At 44.0% G+C, this 19,307-nt stretch overlaps 1 protein-coding gene across 1 annotated transcript in view; it reads right to left on the bottom strand.

Annotated features, from left to right (window-relative positions):
• pik3r5 (phosphoinositide-3-kinase, regulatory subunit 5) overlaps positions 1 to 19,307 on the bottom strand; it is a 121,325-nt gene that overhangs the window by 10,197 nt on the left and 91,821 nt on the right. Inside the window, exons 9-15 of the mRNA XM_080208929.1 lie at positions 14,465 to 14,548; positions 13,671 to 14,376; positions 11,164 to 11,308; positions 8,714 to 8,845; positions 6,945 to 7,073; positions 4,569 to 4,662; positions 2,974 to 3,050 (exon numbers count right to left, since the gene is read on the bottom strand). Of these exons, the coding sequence (XP_080065055.1) occupies positions 2,974 to 3,050; positions 4,569 to 4,662; positions 6,945 to 7,073; positions 8,714 to 8,845; positions 11,164 to 11,308; positions 13,671 to 14,376; positions 14,465 to 14,548 (1,367 nt within the window). The remainder of the gene's footprint in view (positions 1 to 2,973; positions 3,051 to 4,568; positions 4,663 to 6,944; positions 7,074 to 8,713; positions 8,846 to 11,163; positions 11,309 to 13,670; positions 14,377 to 14,464; positions 14,549 to 19,307) is intronic.

Genomic DNA, 19,307 nt, shown 5'->3' with positions numbered 1-19,307 from the left:
CCAGTTGGAAGATGAGGTGCTGTTCCTCCAGTTTGCGTTGGAGTTCTCTTGAACATTTCAAAAGGCCAAGGACGGACATGTGGGCAGCAGAGCAGGGTGGTGTGTTGAAGTGGCAAGTAAAAAGTCTGACAACACCGAGTGGCAAGTGACAGGGAGGTCAGGGTCCTGCTTGCAGACAGACTGAAGGTGTTCAGCAAAGCGGTCACCCAGTCTGCGTTTGATCTTGCCGCTGTAGGGTAGACAGCATTGGGAGCAGCGATTGAAGAAGGTGCATGTGAAGCACTGCTTCACCTGAAAGAGGTGTTTGGGATCTGGGACAATGAGCAAGGAGGAGGTACAGGAACAGGTGCTCCACTTCTGCGACTGCATGGGAAGGTGCCGTGGGCGGAGGGTGAGGTGTTGGGTGTGATGGAGGAGTGGGCCAGCGTGTCGGAGAGAATGGTCTCTGCAGAATGCTGACAGGGTGAGCGAGGGGAAGATGTGTTGAGTGGTGACAGCATGCTGGTGTTGGTGGAAACGTGGGTTTCCTCCGGGTGCTCCAGTTTCCTTCCACAGTCCATGCTAAAAGGGACCCACTGAGCCAAGGATGATAATAATTTTGTTACTGTAGAGAAGAGTTTCAAATAATAACTGCTTGAAACCCAATGTGGTTTATATCTTAATTGATGTTTAAAAACAGTGTGCAATATTTATTGGCCGTATCTTCCATTTTATGTTTATGCTAACATGTCGATTTGTATTCCAGAAGTGAGACTCCAATTAATCGTGCTTTCGTTGTGTTCAAACTGGCTTCATTCTTACAGCTTTGAATTCCCTCCATCGGTATTCTTCAAGCTGATTATTCAGTTAGCTGTTCAAACAGTTCGCTTTGTGCTGAACCAAAGCCAAACGCCCCAATTAAAAACTCAGGCCCAGAGTTTTGCTCCTGAGGTAGGTTCTCAGATGGGAAAATTCCCGCCTCCGTTAACTACCCTTTATAAACGGCTGTCTGAATGTTCTTAAAGTTTATTTATTAGTGTCACAAGTAGGCTTACATTAACATTGCAATGAAGTTACTGTGAAAATCCCCTAGTCGTCACACTCCGGTGCCTGTTCGGGTACACTGAGGGAGAATTTTAGCACGGCCAATGCATCTAACCTGCATGTCTTATGGACTGTGGGAAGAAACCAGAGCGCCCGGAGGAAACCCACGCAGACATGGAGAGAGTGTGCAGACAGTGAACGAAGCCAGGAATTAAATCTGGCCCCTGGTGCTAAGAAGCAGCAGTGCTGAGCACTGTGTCACCGTACTGCCCGGCTGTTAAAGGCAGTGGGGAGGATGAGGGTAATGTGGATTAGGAGTCAGGCTGGGTGACCCTGATAGGATGAGGAGGATGCTAGGTATGGAGGTCGGCTGGGCATACATACTACCTTCTGACTTCTGGCACTGTGCCCAAAACATATTAACAGAAATATCAAACGTACCCCCAGCCCTCACCACACTTCATAACACCTCCATACACTCCCCATCCCACATCCATGACAACTCATGCCATCTCATGCTACCAATCCACCCCCAAGGACCCTTCCCCCAGCCCCCATGCCAACCTATGTCCCCAAAGCACTGATGGCCCCTCATTACTACATTCCAAAGTATGCCGCCCCAAGGTTTTTATGGCCTCTCATGCCCCCCAAAGCTCTGATGGCCCCTGATGATCACATTCCAAGGTATGCCCCCAAATCCCTTCTGGTTTCTCATGCCCCCCCGCCCCCCATGCCAAGATATTTCCCCACGCCCACCCCAGTGGCACTTTACAATGGAGGCTATTGATGATTTAAGTGATCAGTTGTCTCTGTAAAATGCGCATGTGTGAAACGTGCCATGCCCCCTCCCCATCTCCACAAAAAGCTGTGTTTGAGGGTGGGATTTAGGATTTTCATGTACTTAGGCTATTTCCGTCACAACAGAGGGACTCTCCATTGTGGCGAAGGTCTCAGCCTCAGTGTGTAATGAACTAGATGAAAACAGGAACAATATAACAACAGAAGCAACTCCACTTTGGATCTTCTACAGCTTAAGATGGGAATTGAAAAGATTTCTTGCAGATTCAGTTCTTAAGGTTTGTAATAGATTTTTTAAAAACTAATTGGTAAATACAAGAAAACCCTTCTCCTCACTCTCCCTTCCAGTTAAACTTCTTACTAATAGCATGGCCAAAACCACAACCGGTCTGCCCATGTCAGGTGTTGTATTTTTAAGTGGCTCCTTATCTCAATAGTCTAAAATTCACTTCCTAAAGTCTTTGTATTGATAAATCACTCCAGCAAATCTACTCTGAACCAAAAGTAATTTTTCTTCCTTTCTCCTACTCTACTCATTTAGTGCAACTTGTTGAGAAAACTTGGATGTTGGATGCGATGTTAATGTGATAACCAACATCCTATCAATGTTGTCACTGTGATTTTTAAAATATTTTTGGCTTAGGTTTTTTGATGAAAATTGCATGATTAAATAAATAATAGGATGCCATCAGTAATTAATATCAAGTTGTTAACCTCACCCTCCACACATATTGAGACACACACATGGACAGCATGGTAGCACAGTGGTTAGCACTGCTGCCTCACAGCGCCAGGGACCTGGGTTCGATTCCTGGCTTGGGTCACTATCTGTATGGAGTCTGCATGTTCTCCCTGTGTCTGCGTGGGTTTCCTCCGGGTGCTCCAGTTTCCTCCCACAGTCCAAAAGAAGTGCTGGCTAGGTGCATTGGCCATCTTAAATTCTCCTCAGTGTCCCCAACTAGGGGATTTTCACAGAAACTTCATTGCAGTGTTAATGTAAGCCTACTTGTGACACTAATAAATAAACTTTTAAAAAATGTTAAGACGTACAATGTTAGCTGTTTATTGTTCTATACCCAATTGTTAAGTAGTCACACCAAATTGCTTGCAGCAGCATTATCCCAATATTGTGCAACATACATTGAATCATACCTTGCAGTAGGCAATCTGCAGCGCTAATGGAACAGCTTCTCTGTCGCCATCAATGCCAAGCCTTTTACTCCCTGGCCCTATGTTGTTTCCAAATCAAAAAAAAACAAATTTACTTATTAAACAAGCTTATGCATCACAAATCCTACACGAGGCAAACCTGTTAATCCACTCTTCAGACTTTTGTTACAATATTCAGTCATTTTTTTTCTGCCCTGCGCATCTCTCAATATTTTTGGCCACAACAGAATGACATTCAGGGAGTTAAGATAATGGATTATCTCTCTGATCACAGTTTCCTATAACGCAGTGTTGCCTCATGATTCATTCATGCCAAATAGACTTCCTCACTGAGTATCTGTACCATGTATAGTTACACCCAGCAGATGTCCTGGCTCAACGCGGCCTCCTCCCTTCTGAACAGGAGCAGGCAAGACTCAGCAGATTGACTTCGACTTACATGAATCAAAATTCTGCTGAGATGACAATCTGAAAGTTGTGTTAAGTTAAACATTTATAGTAACACAGTTTGAAAGGGATTGAACATGTTCTACATTTCCAAACACAGATGTATTCAAGAAGATGTTTAAAACAAAATCACAATCTTAAAGGACAGATGGATGGATGACAATTTGCATTGATATTTAGCCAGGAAGAGACCGTTGCTATTTTAAAATATAGTCAAAAAGCATTCAGCTGCAGAATGTGCATTAGGCCCTGGTCACCAAGAGAGGCAATGGAATAGTGGTGGTGCCATTAGATTTATAATCCAGAGATATAGGACAAGATCCAAATCCCAGCGTGGCAGATGGTGAAATTTGAGTTCAATAAAAATTTGGAATGAAAAGTCTAGTCATAGAATCATACAATGCAAAAGGAGGCCATTCAGCCCATCGAGTCTGCACTAACCACAATCTCAAGCAGGCCCTAAGCCCTTAACCCCGTGTATTTACTCTAGCCAGTCCCCCTGATACTAAGGGACAATTTAGCACTGCAAATCCACCCAACCTGCACACCATTGGACCGTGGGAGGAAACCGGAGTACCCGGAGAAAACCCACACAGAATGTGCAAACTCTGCACAGACAGTGACCCAAGCCAGGAACTGAACCCAGGAGCCTGGCGCTGTGAGGCAGCAGTGCTAACCACTGTGCCGCCATGTTGCCCGTGATTTAATGATGACCATGAAACCATTGTTGATTGCTGTAAAAACCCATCTGGTTCAACAATGTCCTTTAGGGAAGGAAATCTGTCATCCTTACCCAGTCTGGCCTACATGTGACTCCAGACTCACAGCGATGTGAGTGATTCTCAAATGCCCTCCGGAATGGAGAGCAGTTAGGGACAGACCATAAATGCTGGCCCTGCCAGCGATAACCACATCCCATAAAAAGAATAAAGAGATTGAGATTGGACATTCCCTGTCTCTTTAAGCTCTGGAATTGGCTAAACATTGTTCAATGCACTGCCACCTCACTGGTTAATTTGTCCAAAAAATGTTAATTGGATACAAAAATCTTTCAGGGAGAGATCAGGCCAAACCTACTGGAATGATACGAGACGTAGTTCTTGTGGATTCACACCAAAAAAAAATCACACCTGAAGCTTTAATTGCTCTTGTGGCAGCAGATTGACCCAGTTCAAGCGAATAGACGAAGACCTCGGATCTCTTCTCACCCCCTGCCAAGGTTAACTGCGAAAAGAATGTGCAACTCATCTTTATTATTTCCATGGCTTTTGGTGTGTAAATCCAATTGTTTTCTCGTACACTCTGACTTGCCCCGCAAAGAGATGATGTGGCAATACAATGAATCAAAGATTAAATGTGTACATATTCTATACTTTAATTAGAGGCTCACCGTGAACTAAGCTGGCAGCTATCTGTGTTGGCACGCCTAAAAAGGCAGCTATCACTGTCACAAATTAAAATCAAATGACTAATCATTTATCACATGTGAGATGGGGAAGTTACATTAAGTTTGTTTATTTGAGGAACAAGAAGAGCAAGGGAAGTAAAGAAGGAAGTTTTCATATCCGTTCAGCAGCTGCAGAATTGAAATTCATAATTCTTAGAATTCTTACAGTGCAGAAAGAGGCCATTTGGCCCATCAAGTCTGCACAGTAAAAAGCCTGACAACACCAGGTTTAAGTCCAACCGATTCATTTGATAGTAAACTCACAAGCTTTCGGGGTTGGTCCCTTTGTCAGGTGAATGGAGAGTTCTGGCCAGTTCACCTGACGAAGGGACCAACCCCGAAAGCTTGTGAGTTTACTATCAAATGAATCGGTTGGACTTAAACCTGGTGTTGTCAGGCTTTTTACGGTGTTTACCCCAGTCCAATACCGGCATCTCCACATCATGGCCATCAAGCCTGCACCAGCTCTCCATCACATCATCTTACCAAGGCCCTTGATCATTCACATGGAGCCTGTAACCCCACATATTTACCCTGTTAATTCCCTTAATCGACACATCTTTGTACACTAAGGGGCAACTTATCATGGCCAATTCGCACATCTTTCAAGTGTGAGAAGAAACTGGAGCACCGGGAGGAAACCCACACAAGACATGGAGGCAACATACAAACTCCACACAGACAATCAACTAAGGCTGGGATTGAACCTGGGTCCCTAGCAGCAGTGCTAATCACTGTGCCAACAAGCCGCCCTATTGTCATGGGATCTTTTATGTTCCATTTGCCTTTTCGGGTGGGCGTGGTTGGAAGCCACACCCAAAAGACAGCATCGTCAACAATTAAAAGAAGTAACTGCATGGGATCTGGGCATGACCGATTAGGCTGGCATTTATTGCTTGTTCTAATTTCCCTTGACAAAGCAGTAGCGAGTCATCGGCATTCCTTCCATGCTGCACTGAAGCGTCAGCAGAGAACATGTGCTCCAGTATCTGGAGTTATGCTTACATTCACAACCTTATGTCTCAGGTGAAAAGATTAACACTGAACCTAGTCTGACACAGCTGCAATATAAATACTGTGCTCTACACATATCAAAGGACCGACTCTTCAATCAATGATTTTTTTTGTGTTCATGGCATGTAGAGTTCATCTATTGCCCATCCTTAATTATGTATTATTCAAATTTTATTCCTTTCTGAGTTACAAAGTCAATGCACAGAGTGGACAGGGCAAACTCCCTTATCCATCTCCTTGCCTGCTCCAGAAAACAATTCAAATTCAGATTGAATCCAATATATGGTCCCCACAAGAGTGGCATATTAGATCCAATCTAACAAGAACAGGCATTACGCCTGACCTCGTGTGTGACTCTACACTTTATTTTGGTCAAAAGGCCGAGAAGCAATCCCTAGTTACGTTCATTAGTGGTGATGAGTCATTGATTCTTGGTAATTATTTGCACAATTGAACATCTCACTGGGCCTTCCAGAATAGATCACTTTACAATGGTGTTAAGAGTGAACCTACTGAGTGTGGACCAGAGCCAGACTAGATAGGACTGGTAGGTCTTTTTTTTAATGGTGATTTGAAGTCAGCACTGTTGGGTTGCTAGTCCAGTACCGTAACCCCAACACAACTAGAACATCTTTTAGTGCAATGTTCTTTTGATCCTCAAATGAATCCCTTGATTATTCAGATGGAGCCACCCTAGAGACTCAACACACTGTCAAACCCAAGCAATTCAAGAAATGCCATCAAAGTTGCTCAATGCAATCACTTCAGGAAGTCCCAATTAACACATTTTTGGGAAAAATCGATTTGTACCGCAAAGAAACATAGAATTTCTCCACAAGATGGAAATGGAGTACAATTATATAATTCGCTGAGGTAAAATATAAAACGGCAATGCAAATAAATTGATTGAAGTAGCTGCTTACATTGTTTCCAACAAGAAGAAAAGTCAATGGACAACTTTTGACCTCTGATTTAACCTTACTGTCCTAATATCTGAGTGACATGAAAACCGGGCTAATGCTATGGAGCCAGAATATAGCTGTACCTCTGCTTGGTAAAGCTGGACTAGCACTGGGTAGGCTGCATTCCGACAGTAATAAAGGATCAGGTCACCCAGGATGGAAAGCTTCTCCTGTACCTTATCAGTGAGGTCATTCTCAGATTTGGAAGGTTCCTGCAAATAAACGGAACAATAAATGAATAGGTCATTTTAAAAAAAAACTGCAGCTTATTTTTTAAATGTGGGGAGGCAGTGGTGTCGTGCTATTGTCGCTGGACTAGTAATCCAGAGACCTAGGGTAAAACTGGAGACACAGGTTCGAATCCCACCGCCAGATGGAGAAATTTGAATTCAATAAAAATCTGGAAGTAAGAATCTAATGATGATCATGAAACCATTGCTGGTAGTTGTAAAAAATCATGCATTTCACGAATGCTCTTTAGGGAAGGAAATCTGCCATCCTTACCTGGTCTGGCCTACATGCCATTCCAGACCCAAAGCAATGTGGTTGGTTCTCAATTGCCCTCTGAAATGGAGGGCAGTTAGGAACAGGCAATAAATACTGGCCCTGCCAGTGATGCCCACATCCCATGAATGAATTTTAAAAAAGCATTTCAAGAGGCAGCAGTAAGTTATCCTGATTTATTAACATTTTCTGAATTACTGATGATTTCAGTAAAAACTATTAACTCGAATCATAGAATCCTACAGCGCAGAAGGAGGCCATTCAGTCCATCGAGTCTGCATTCACCTCAATTCCACCAGGCCCTTTCCCATAACTCCATGCATTTACACTAACTAGTCCCCCTAGAATTATTACTGAAGAATCCATTAAGTCATGTGCAAAGGCATGTACATTTTTTCCTAAAGGTTGGTAGGCAATAGCCAAAAGTAACAGATTTAACCATCAGGCCCTTGATATCCTTGTGAATGGGTCAGTCAGTCTAATGACAGCTTTAGTGCTGCAGAACGTTCCCAAGCAAGGCAAAACGTCCCAAATAAACTTAACTCAGCACCTGGAAAAGGGATAGGGCAAAAAAAAAATCACTCAAACAAGAGAACAAATACATCAGATTATTCTGAAGTAGTTGCACAGACACATTTGGACATGAGGTAGCTGTCAAAAGACAAATTAGTTGCCGGTCCATTTGACACATATTAATTTAGATTTGAATCATGTCTTTCTTCATTAATGGATTGTGGGCTGGGCTGACCCATCTGTAATTGCTAGGCCTTTTCAAACAGCATTTAAGAGTCAACCACATTGCTGTGGATCTGGAGTCACATACAGGCCAGACCAGATAAGGACAGCAGATTTCCTTCCCTAAAGCACGTCAGTGAACCAGATGGGTTTTCGCGACAAGGGTTTTAATGGTCATCATTAGACAATTTCATCCCACATTTTGATAGAATTTCACCATTTGTCATGGTGGGATTTGAACCCGGGTCCCCAGACCCAGGCCTCTGGATTTCTAGCCCAGTGATAATACCACAACACTACTGCCTTCCCCTGATGCATATGAATTATTGCCACGCCACTGCAGATAAACTCCTTCCTCATTCTCTCATCAACTGCCACACTCACCATTGTATGAACAGGGATAGTTTAAAAGCATTGAGCAATGATACAAGTAACAAAGAACTCTAGAGAAAATATTTAAAAGGAGGCCATCTTTTGATTGACGATTCACTGCATATGAAGCCAGATGCAGAGAAAAGGTCAGTAAGAGAGAAAACAAGCAAAAAAATCCCAAGAATGGACTCAGGAAACAATTCTGACGTAAACTATAGAAAGCCAGGTTATTTATGCTTACCTGACAAAGCAGAGCAGTTGGCAAGGTCAGTAAGTCTAAAATATTTCGTTCGTACCAGGAGTCCAACATGCCAATATACTGAGCAATATTATTGGTACGATCTTGGCCTGTTGACTCAACTAGGCTGAAGTCCTAAATAACAAATTAGGAAGCATTGGTAGTTAAGAAATATGTTTCATTTCTAACAAATTATTCTTTGTTCACAATGTCCAGAACTGCTTGAACGAATAGACTTTCAGATCAAACCAAAACAAACAGATGGAGGGGTTTCACAACTTGCAGGCAATCACATTGACATTTCCCCCAGTTTGAAGGATATTTTTCAGCCTGTCCCAGGGCAGGCTCTAAGGGAGAAGGACGACTGGGGATTTCTATTAACAGGCGGCTGATCTGCTCTGACAATTTTAACCCTGCTTGAAAAATGACAAATCTACCCACACTGATCTTGGCAATCCAAACGGCAAGTACCTGAGATACTCAGCCAATTCTCCCTGTATTTTATTCCTCACTGCCTACTTCTGCTTTCTGCCCGAGTAGTGAATTTCACAACCTTCACTTAATAATAATTCATCCCAGTCTATCAGAAGTCCTTCAGTTTGTGACAAACTCAAATGTGTCATCAGAATTCATTGTTCCTTTTAAATCCTCCTTCTCTGAAGTAAACATTCCCAAGCACACCTATTTTTTGATGTCATGTGGAGATGCCAGCGTCGGATGGGGTAAGAAATCTCACAACACGAGGTTAAAGTCCAACAGGTTTATTTGGAATTATGAGCTTTTGGAGTGCTGCCCCTTCGTCAGGTGAGTGACTCAAAGCTCATGATTCCAAATAAGCCTGTTGGAATTAACCAGGTGTTATGAGAATTCTTACTGTATCTATTTTTAGAGTTATACATCGATAAATTATTAAATTTGTGAGAGCCGTTTGCATTTCACTGGAAAATATCTATAATCTTTTTCTCATGAGATGTTAGCTTATTACAGTTTTCCAAAGTTCTCTGGTGATCTGTCATGATCTCAGACAGTTACAATTCCTTGCTCTGGTCTCTGGGTAGCTCTGTCAAGCCCTTTTTTTAAATATCTGCCAACGTTCATTTGCATCCTCCATATTTAGTTTCCATCTGCAGTTACCATCACTGAATCCCTACTGTGCAGGAGGAGACCATTTGGCCTATTGAGCCTGCACCAGCAACAATCCCACACAGGCCCTATCTCCATAACCCCATGTATTTACCCTGCTAATACCCCTAAGGGGCAGGAGGGCAGGTGAAGGACAGGAGGGTGAAAGGCAGGCAGGTGAGTGATGGGATATCTGTTAAGAGTAAAGGACAACCTCTTCCTCTGGATGTCCTTCACACACCCACCAGCGTCTGAGCTTTGTGTATCTAACCCAGTTTCTGAGCAGCCCTGAGCTGCTGCTGAGTGCGAGCAAACACAATCCACACCTTCACCTCCCTGGAAATTATGTCTCATCAACACGAGTGCTAAAACTGCTTGTGGTTGTTTTAGTATAAGCACACAGCTCAAACTATAGTAACAAACAGTTAGCACCAACATTATGTGCTAAAAACAGATAAGTTATCATTAGTGCAGCACCTGTTTCGCATCTGATTTCACCCTATAATCACCACCTTAATCTTTGCCTGTTTGAAAAGTGTTACAGAAGGGAAAAGCCAACATTTACATAAAGTCTATCATGACTATAGGATGTGAGTGAGAAGGGGCAGGATTTTAGGATTTGGATTAGGACCCCAACATCAGGGTCAAACAGAGGTCATGGCCCCCACTGTATGGGAAACAAACACCTGTCAGCGATGTTTCCAGAATTGGTCAATTTGAGGGCAGTCTCGGTGTAAATTAGAGGTGGTTCAGGTAGTTCAGGGCCCCTCCAACTTGAGGTGCCTCTGCAACTTTTGAAAGTTGTAAATTAAATAATGGCCTCAGCAACAGTGTCCCTTCCACAGGGAAGCTTGTGGTCAGGCAGGGAGGGAGAGAGGAAAGGCCTTAACGCCTGCCTGGAGTGCTGGTCCCACTGGCCTGTTATTGGGAGGCCTCCTTCAGTCAGCTGGCCAGGTTCCTGATGCTTTGGTGGGTGGAGCGAGCCTGTGGGTTGACTGGAAAACTCTGGTCAGTCTCTAACAATAAGCCTCAATAGATCCTCAACTCCTCTACCCTCTGGGAGGATGGCCCGAGGAGGGGGATGGTACTAACAGGGCGGTGTTGGATTGCCCACTTCCATATTCTCTCCCAGGCCCTCGGTCTCTTATCCTGACCACATTACAAGGTGCAATGAAGCCACACTTGGCAGTATAGAAAGGGGAAACTATGCTGACTAAAACATACGCAACATCGCAGTTACAGTGAAAACTATTGAAGAGCTTGGACACCAGTTACACGAAAGCCAAGCTTCTTATTTCTTGCAATTGGACTGAAGATGTACAAGTCATTACCTGTTGTATGGACGGTCTCTGCTGGTTGTCTATGGGGATGTTTATAAACTGTCCAGGACTGCTTAGTGAATTCCTTTGCAGAGGAATATAAAAGAATTGCATCCTGAAGTATTTTGTGAGAAAGGGACATTTACTCTCCTGCAACCTGAAAGAAGAAATGATTAGTATTGGATTTCATCCATCTCATTTGGAAAGAGTAATCATAACATCATGCCTTGGTTGTGATTATGGAGCACCCAAATTTGTACATGAGACAGCAGTGTTTTAATTTCTCATGTGTGCATTGCTTTGGGCATACTCTGTTTGATAGGGACATACCAACTTGCAAAATCTAATTATTCTGAGAATAAGATTGTCATGGAGGCAGCACCAGGCTCATTTCTAGATTAAAATATCCACGTAATGATGTTATAAAGCTTTTACTGTGAGTAAATAAATCTATCTCAGACAAAAATGCGAAAGTTCCAAGAAAACAGAGCTGTCTAAAAGAAAAGGGGATCATTGATAAACGTGAAACAACTTCAATCCATGAAACTTAATCTTGAATCAAACAGAAAATAGAAGCAAATTATACATTTTTATTCATTCATTAGATGTAGGCATCACTGGCTAGGCCATCATTTATTGCCCATCCCTAATTGACCTTGAACTGGAACTGAATGGCTTGCTAGGCCATTAGTGCCCAACAGGCAGTGCCCACCTGTTAGTGCCAGGGTGCTAAGTGATGAATATTGCCACATTGTCACTGCCATGTCTCCAACCACCCAGAGGCTTCAATGGCTTCTGAGTCCTCCCAACATGTCCATCATGCTCCTGCTGTGCACGAGGGTCGGAGAATCCCAGCACCATTTACCGTGGCTAATCCCCCTAATCTACACACCTTTGGACACTAAGGAGTATATGAGGTAGCAATGCTGATCACTGTGCTTGCTATGCTACACTAAAGTCCTTAAATATGTATCTCTCATGGAATACAAAATAAGAAAAAGTACATAGTCTGCTCCAGCTCTGACGAAGGGTCATCCTCTCTCCATTGATGCTGTCAGACCTGCTGAGATTTTCCAGTATTTTCTGTTTTTGTCTCAGGTGCCAGTGTCCACAGTAATTTGCCTTTATTATATTAGTTAATAGAATTTGGTTTCCAGGTTTGAATACAATCATTGGGTGCAGGAAGGTGGATGACTTGATTTCAGCATATTGTTGGAGATGCTGAGAAAGGATATGGAACATTGCCCTTTGTTGCCATTTAGTTAATGATCTAATGGATAGGGAATGGAATGTCCAATGAGATCTTCATGGTTGGTGCCTCCACTTGGGTTTTTGAGTCTCTTTATTATCAACCTGGCCATGGTTTATATTGGATCATATAGGACATAGAGCTCAGAAATATAGAGGTTTACAGCGTGGAAGCAGGCCATTTGGCCCAATTTGTCCATGCCACCCTTTTGTTTTAAACCCCTAAGCTAGCTCCAATTGCCCATATTTGGCCATATCCCTCTATACCCATCTTACCCATGTAACTGTCTAAATGCTTTTTAAAAGACAAAATTGTACCCATTGTGCCACCATGCCATCCCTCTTACCTCGCTCTCTGTACAGAAGATTCTTTCAATTTCCTGCATTGATTTGTTGGGAACTATCTTATACCTTCAGGAGAACAAAAACCTAGCCTGTCCATCACCTCCTAATGGATATATCCCTGCATTTCTGGTAACCTTCTTGAATATTTTTTCTGGCACCTTCTTTCTTTATTATGGTGATAAAAATTGTACGCAATACAATGGCGAGGGGAAGTTGCGTACCATATGATAACTGACAAACTTCAGGTTGCTAGCCACTTATACTGGAGGCTACTTGACATTTTTAATCCAGTTGGGACTGATTGTCATGGATTTCTCAGCAGCTCGGAATTTGAGACTACAATCCTCCCTGCGCCCAGTCTGCCCATCTCTGCTAGAATTTTATACATTTCAATCAAATCAAGGATATGAGACAAGTGCTGGAAAATGGGATTTGCGCGCGTTTAGTGGTAGTTGTTGTCAGTGCAGACTCGATGGGCCTTTTCTGCACTGTATGATGCGATGACTCTAACATTAAAACTAGAAGGAGGAGTAGGCCATTCGGCCCCTCGAGCCTGCTCCGTCATTCATTATGATCATGGCTGATCATTGGATTCAATATCCTGATACTCCCCCCTTCTCCTCCCCCATATCCCTTGATCCCTTTAGCCCCAAGAGCTATGTCTAATTTGTTATTGAAATCTATGACCCTATAAGCCGGAATTTTACTGCCTCATCCGCCTCGGAATTAGGGCGGGTGAGGTTCGCAGAACGGAATTCTCATTTGGCCTCGGGTGGGATTTTTACAAGCCTCGCCCGAGTTTGGGGGGGGGGGGGCGCATAACATCCTGCATTATGACTCCTCTTATATATTTAGTTTTAGTGCCGAGTATGCCTGCTTCACCCAGCGCTATTAGAACGAATGACCAAGCCGCGAGTATCTCTTACCTGAGATTACTGTAGGCTCTGGCGACTTTGCCTAGAATCCGGTCAGCACCAAAAACAACAATCCGCAGTGTCATGGTTTTACACTCGTCCTCAAAGCTGAGGTACGGCCTGCGTTTGAAGCTGCTATTGTGCAGCAAGTTCCGTTCAAAGTGGTGGTTGTAGGTCATGTGCTGGGGCAGAGAGTTTGAGCGCCTGGATTTCATCGGGAGCTTGCGTTTGACTTCGGTGCAGCCCAGGCTTTCTGCCCGGCGAAGAGGTAAGGTGCTCGAGGACAAGGTGCAGCTGTTCTTACACAGGTTCGAGAAGGATTTGTTCAAACGGTATTTTGGGTCCGCTTTGTGCGTCAGGCTATTCCTGGCTTTGAAAAAGTTTGATATTTTCTTTGTGAGTTTCTTTCCGACCGTATTGTGTTTCTCCTCCCTCTGGTCTGACAGGCCTGCTGTCTCTGATGAACTTTCATCTCCATCCTCGATATAACCGCTGTCCATATAGTCCGAGAGGTTGGAAATAAAGGATTTCATGAAGTCTTTGGATGTTGCAGATATTTTGGATATCACAGAATCTCTCTCATTTCCAATATCCTCCTCCTCCTCCTCCTCCTCAAACTCTTCCTCAAACTCCTCCTCATCATTATTATTGTCATTCAAGGAGAGTAACGCAATGTCAGGAATCTCACACTCTTTTATGAGGACTTCATGTAAAACATCTAAAATAAAATGACAATGTCAGGTAATAGCGGGGCAGACTGACACACTTGTAATTGTATCTAATTCAAGACCTTGTTGGCTGCTTACCAAAATTATCCTTGTCCCAGTGGTAGCTGTAGCAATGGGCAATTGGCAATGCAATTGTTTGTAGCTTACCCGTCACATTCTGGGCTACTGAAGATAACAAGAAGCAATTAATCAGTTTCTTGAATATAACTAAAGGCGACAACTAAACGCTGAGTAGTGTTCCAAATTATAGTTTCAGAACAGGTTTTTAAAAAAGTCACTGGCACTTTTTAACACTGGAGGTAGAATTGAATTCACCAGGTCGGATGGTGCAAGACCCCAACTGTTGATGGGGCCTCACATGCAGCAGCTGACATACTGGTGTCTTGTGGGCTCACTACCGAGACACCAAGGATGGAGGATGAACAATAATGGTAAAGGCACTTTGGCTCTTCCATGGAGAAAAACATGCTAAGGTGATTCACAGATGCGTACAGGATGAAAAATTTATAACCGAGACAACAAAGGAGAAATGAAGAAAGGTGTCTAAAAACTTAATCTAAGAGATAGGTTTTAAAATGGAAACATAGAAACTGGGAGTAGGCCGTTCGGCCCTTTTCAGTCCGCTCTATCTCAATGCCATATTCCCACTTTCTCCCCATAAACCTTGATGCCAAAAATGCATCCTAAAAATGCACCCATCTCTTTCTTAAACACACTCATTGACTTGGCCTCCACAGCCACAGGTGGTGCAGAATTCCGTAGGCTCACTGCCCTTTGAGTGAAGTTTATTTTTCCTCATCTCAGTCCTAAATAGTTTACCCCTCTCTCCTGAGAATGTGCCCCCTGGTTCTAAATTCCCCAGCCAGGGATAACATCCTCCCTGCACCCAGTCCGTCCAGCTCTGTTGGAAGTTTATACGTCTCAGTCAAATCAAGGATCTAGGACAGGTGTTGGAAAATGGAATTAGTGTGACTTTAGTGGTAGTTATTGTCAGTGCAGACTCGATGGGTTGACGAGCCTTTTTAGACTGTACGGCTGGAATCTTACCGCCTCACCCTCCCCAGAATCGGGACAGGTGTGGTTCGCAGAATGATATTCTCCGTTGGCCTCAGGCGGGGTCTTACGAGCTTCGGGTGGGTGAGGCGGTAAAATTCCGGCACATGATTCTACAAGTCCTCTCATTCTTCTAAATTCTAGTCAACACAGGTCCAGTCGAACCCAGGCACCCTCAGAGCGCCTTGAGATAATGTCTCTAGGGCTACTTCCTGGCCCTCTTCCTGCCTGTTGGTGGATGAAGATTCCTCCCTGACTCCAGGAGAAGAAGGGGCACCGGTTGGGTGGGGGGGGGGGTAGTTTCCTGACGGCTCAGAGACAATCTGCAGGGAAGCATTGCCGAACCCCGGGGCCACTTGTTCTCTGTGCCAAGCCACCTTTGAACGGCGTGACAGCAGGCGATGGAGATCCATGGATGGGCAGAGCGAGCAACAGGCCCAGTTCAAAATTCTCCTCTCAGATAGGCAGACCCATTCTGCCGCCTCGCAGGGTGCACGGATGTATCTGGCACTCAGACCTTGGAGCCAATGGCAGAGTTGGCAACACCCTGCCAGTCCCTGCTCCTGTACAACTGGCCGAGTCACTCGATTATCCCTATCTAATTGGCTGGCCACTGCATTTGCCTGTCTCTGAACAGAAATCCTGCTTACTTCTGGTCCTTGCGTCAGGACACTGCCTGCTGTAAGATTCCACCAACAATCTCATACATCTTTCACTGGGACATAAATTCAACTCTGTCACACGTTGTTGTTGCAGACACAATAATCAAGTTAATAAAGACCCTAACCTGCAGCCCTGTGTCCTTTCTTTCTCGCAGGGCTAGTATTTCCAACACTTGGGAAGGGGTCATTGCAAGTCCATCCAAAAAGAAGGGGCTCAAAACTTTGTGTTATCCTTTTGTATGAAGTCAGGAAGGTCAGAGGTGCTTCTCCTGCCTGAACAGCCCACCAACAAGCTGCCCTAATGCCCCTTCCTCACCTACCCTGGGCATAGCTGTGGGTCTTAATGCCAGTCAAAATCAGCTCAGCCCTGATCAGTAGGCATGGCACCCAACCGTCACCCTTAGCTACCCAGACTACAACGGGATTGCACCCAGTTTCAGGCACTGCCTGATTCTTATTGCAACTGGTTTGAGTTATTGAGACAATGGAGAATGTTCCCCAGATCCAGAATGGTTAGAGGTTCAGCAGCATTACACCCCAGCACCCTCTAGTGGCTACTCAAGGATAATATCATTTGTCCATATTTATCAGGTAAAAATAAGCCTGTTAACCATTCCATTAAAATAGATGAAGGACTTTTTAATGACCATGTTAAACATTCAGTTACTAATATTCCACAGAGTAATTCTAAGTTCATAATTTGTTTTTTTTTTGTTTTTATTCCAATTCAATCCAGTCAAGTCCAATTCAGAGTCTCAACAAGTTGGGACATTCCCGATCCAAGCTGATAAGACAGGGCTCTCACCTCCTGTCTTGGGCTTGGCCTACATGATCCAAGCTGATTGGTGTAGGTATAGCTCCTCCTCCAAGGCTTGATCTCATTGGTATCTTAGCCAAAAGGCCAAGATGCTGCTTTTAAAAATTGCTTCAAATGAAGCTTAAATGTAATCTAATGACTTCAACAAAGCACAGCATGTCGATACTACACTTGATCTTAGCCAAAAGACCGAAAAATTTGGTTTTAAACAACAGAGATTTTCAAATAATAATAATGTTTGTTATCTGCCTGTGCGGAGTTTGCACATTCTCCCCATGTCTGTCTGGGTTTCCTCCGGGTGCTCCAGTTTCCTCCCACAGTCCAAAGATGTGCCGGTTAGGTGGATTGGCCATGGTTAAATTGGCCCTTAGTGTCAGGGCAAGTAGCAGGGTAAATACGGTTCTGGGGATAGGGCCTGGGTGAGATTGCAGTCGGTGCAGGCCTGATGGGCCAAATGGCCTCCTTCTACACTGTAGGGATTCTACGATTCTATGTTTGTTCATGCAGGTCTCAACCCTATTTGTTATTGTTGAATGCAGGAAAATCGAGCTTATCAAATCCGTGCATAATAAGTCAGGAGATGAGTGTGTGCAGAATGGTATTTTTTTGCTCATTGGTCAACTTAACAATTTGCAGTGCGTCAAAAGCAAAGCACGTCTGTGTACTGCAACAAAGTAAACATACGGCTAAGGTGTAACTGTCACTGACTCAAGGGAAAACAGACACACTGACTGGTGTTTTCAGGCCATTCACGCCCACCGCCACTGCCAGCGAGGATGGAGAATTTGGTGCTCAGCCAAATCTCTGTTCACTGCAGCTGGATCAAACTAGGCTTGTACTCATTAGAGTTCAGAAGAATGAGGGGAGATCTCATTGAGACGTATAAGATGATGAATGGGATGGATAGGATAGAGGTGGAGAGACTCTTCCAGCTCAAAAAAGACAGTAGGACTAGGGGGCACAGCCTCAAGATAAAGGGGGGGCAGTTTAGAACGGAGTTGAGGAAGAACTTCTTCACTCAAAGGGTGGTGAATCTCTGGAATTCTCTGCCCGTTGAGGTGGTGGAGGCTGCCTCGCTAAATATTTTTAAGACGCGGGTTGATGGGTTTTTGATAAGAGAGGGGATTAAGGGTTATGGGGAGAGGGCGGGAATGTGGAACTGAGCCACGACAGATCAGCCATGATCTTATTGAATGGCGGGGCAGGCTCGAAGGGCTAGATGGCCTACTCCTGCTTCTATTTCTTATGTTCTTATGTTACGTTCTTATGAATGGCCAGAGAATTCCGGCCAAGATTAACTGATGCAATCAAGTCACTGCCCCAATTCGTATTATCAAACACAACACACAACATCTGAACACGTTCAATCTGCAATTCAAAGAAAATCAACTTGCCTTTGCACAAGCCCTGAGGCAGCAGTGTATTACCATTCCACACTTAATGCTGCTTCTAACTCTTGTCCCCTAAAGGCGTCGGTCCGTGCTGGTTCCACTGCTGCCAGGTGACCACCCTACACAAGTGGCAATTCTTCATAGCTGAATCTAGTATTAGCAAACTATTTAACAGGTGAGACATCACGGCCACACTCGGCCATACCCTCAGCTAACGTACACACCAGTATATTCCAAACTTGGATCAGGGTTGGGAATTCTGGCTTGCCCTCCTGAATCCTGGGATCACTGAAACCAATTGCGGGACCGATGTTACCACCTTCTGGCGGCTGAGCACATCAAACACATCGCTTGTCGAGGGATCAAACTGAATATTCATATTTGACGTTTGCCGCCAGTTATCATTTTTATCTGAGCATTCTTGTTATTGGGTATTGCTGAAAGGAGACGTGCTGTCAAAGCTTTTCACCTTGTACTCATCAGGACAGATTCACAAGAATACCAAATCTCAATGGGAACAACAATTCATACTTCAAGAGAACAGGGTGCTGATTGATTGGCAAGCAGACTCTGATCAAGGTATTGCCATGGAGAATGCACCAAGGGATAGTTAGTTGCCAAGCTTTTGTTTAAACGCAAACAAAGCAGGATGACTCTGATTCCTATAGGTAATGGATTAGAGAAGGCTACTCCCCAAGCTTTCATTTAGTTGAAAATGCTGCAATGTTTGGACATTGTGGTTCCCTTTGTGATTTGTTAATCTTGCGACTCTGTCCTGATGAGTCCAAAGTGAAAAACTTAAACAGATGTTGACTGGGGGAGCACGTTGGAAGGTAGGTCTGCTGATGAGCAGTGGATGATCTTTAAGGAGATCTTTCTTGGTGCTCAGCAGAAACTTATTCCGATGGTTAAAAAGGACCGTAGGAGGAGAGGTAATAAGCCGTGGATAACGAAGGAGGTGAAGGAAAGTGTTAAATTGAAAGCGGAGGCGTTTAGAG

This window comes from Carcharhinus amblyrhynchos, chromosome 21 (genome assembly GCF_965287045.1).
Source record: "Carcharhinus amblyrhynchos chromosome 21, sCarAmb.v2.hapA, whole genome shotgun sequence".
Taxonomy (NCBI): Eukaryota; Metazoa; Chordata; class Chondrichthyes; order Carcharhiniformes; family Carcharhinidae; genus Carcharhinus; species Carcharhinus amblyrhynchos.
Note: the sequence above shows the minus strand (reverse complement) of the source record. Positions and strands in the feature narration are given on the sequence as shown.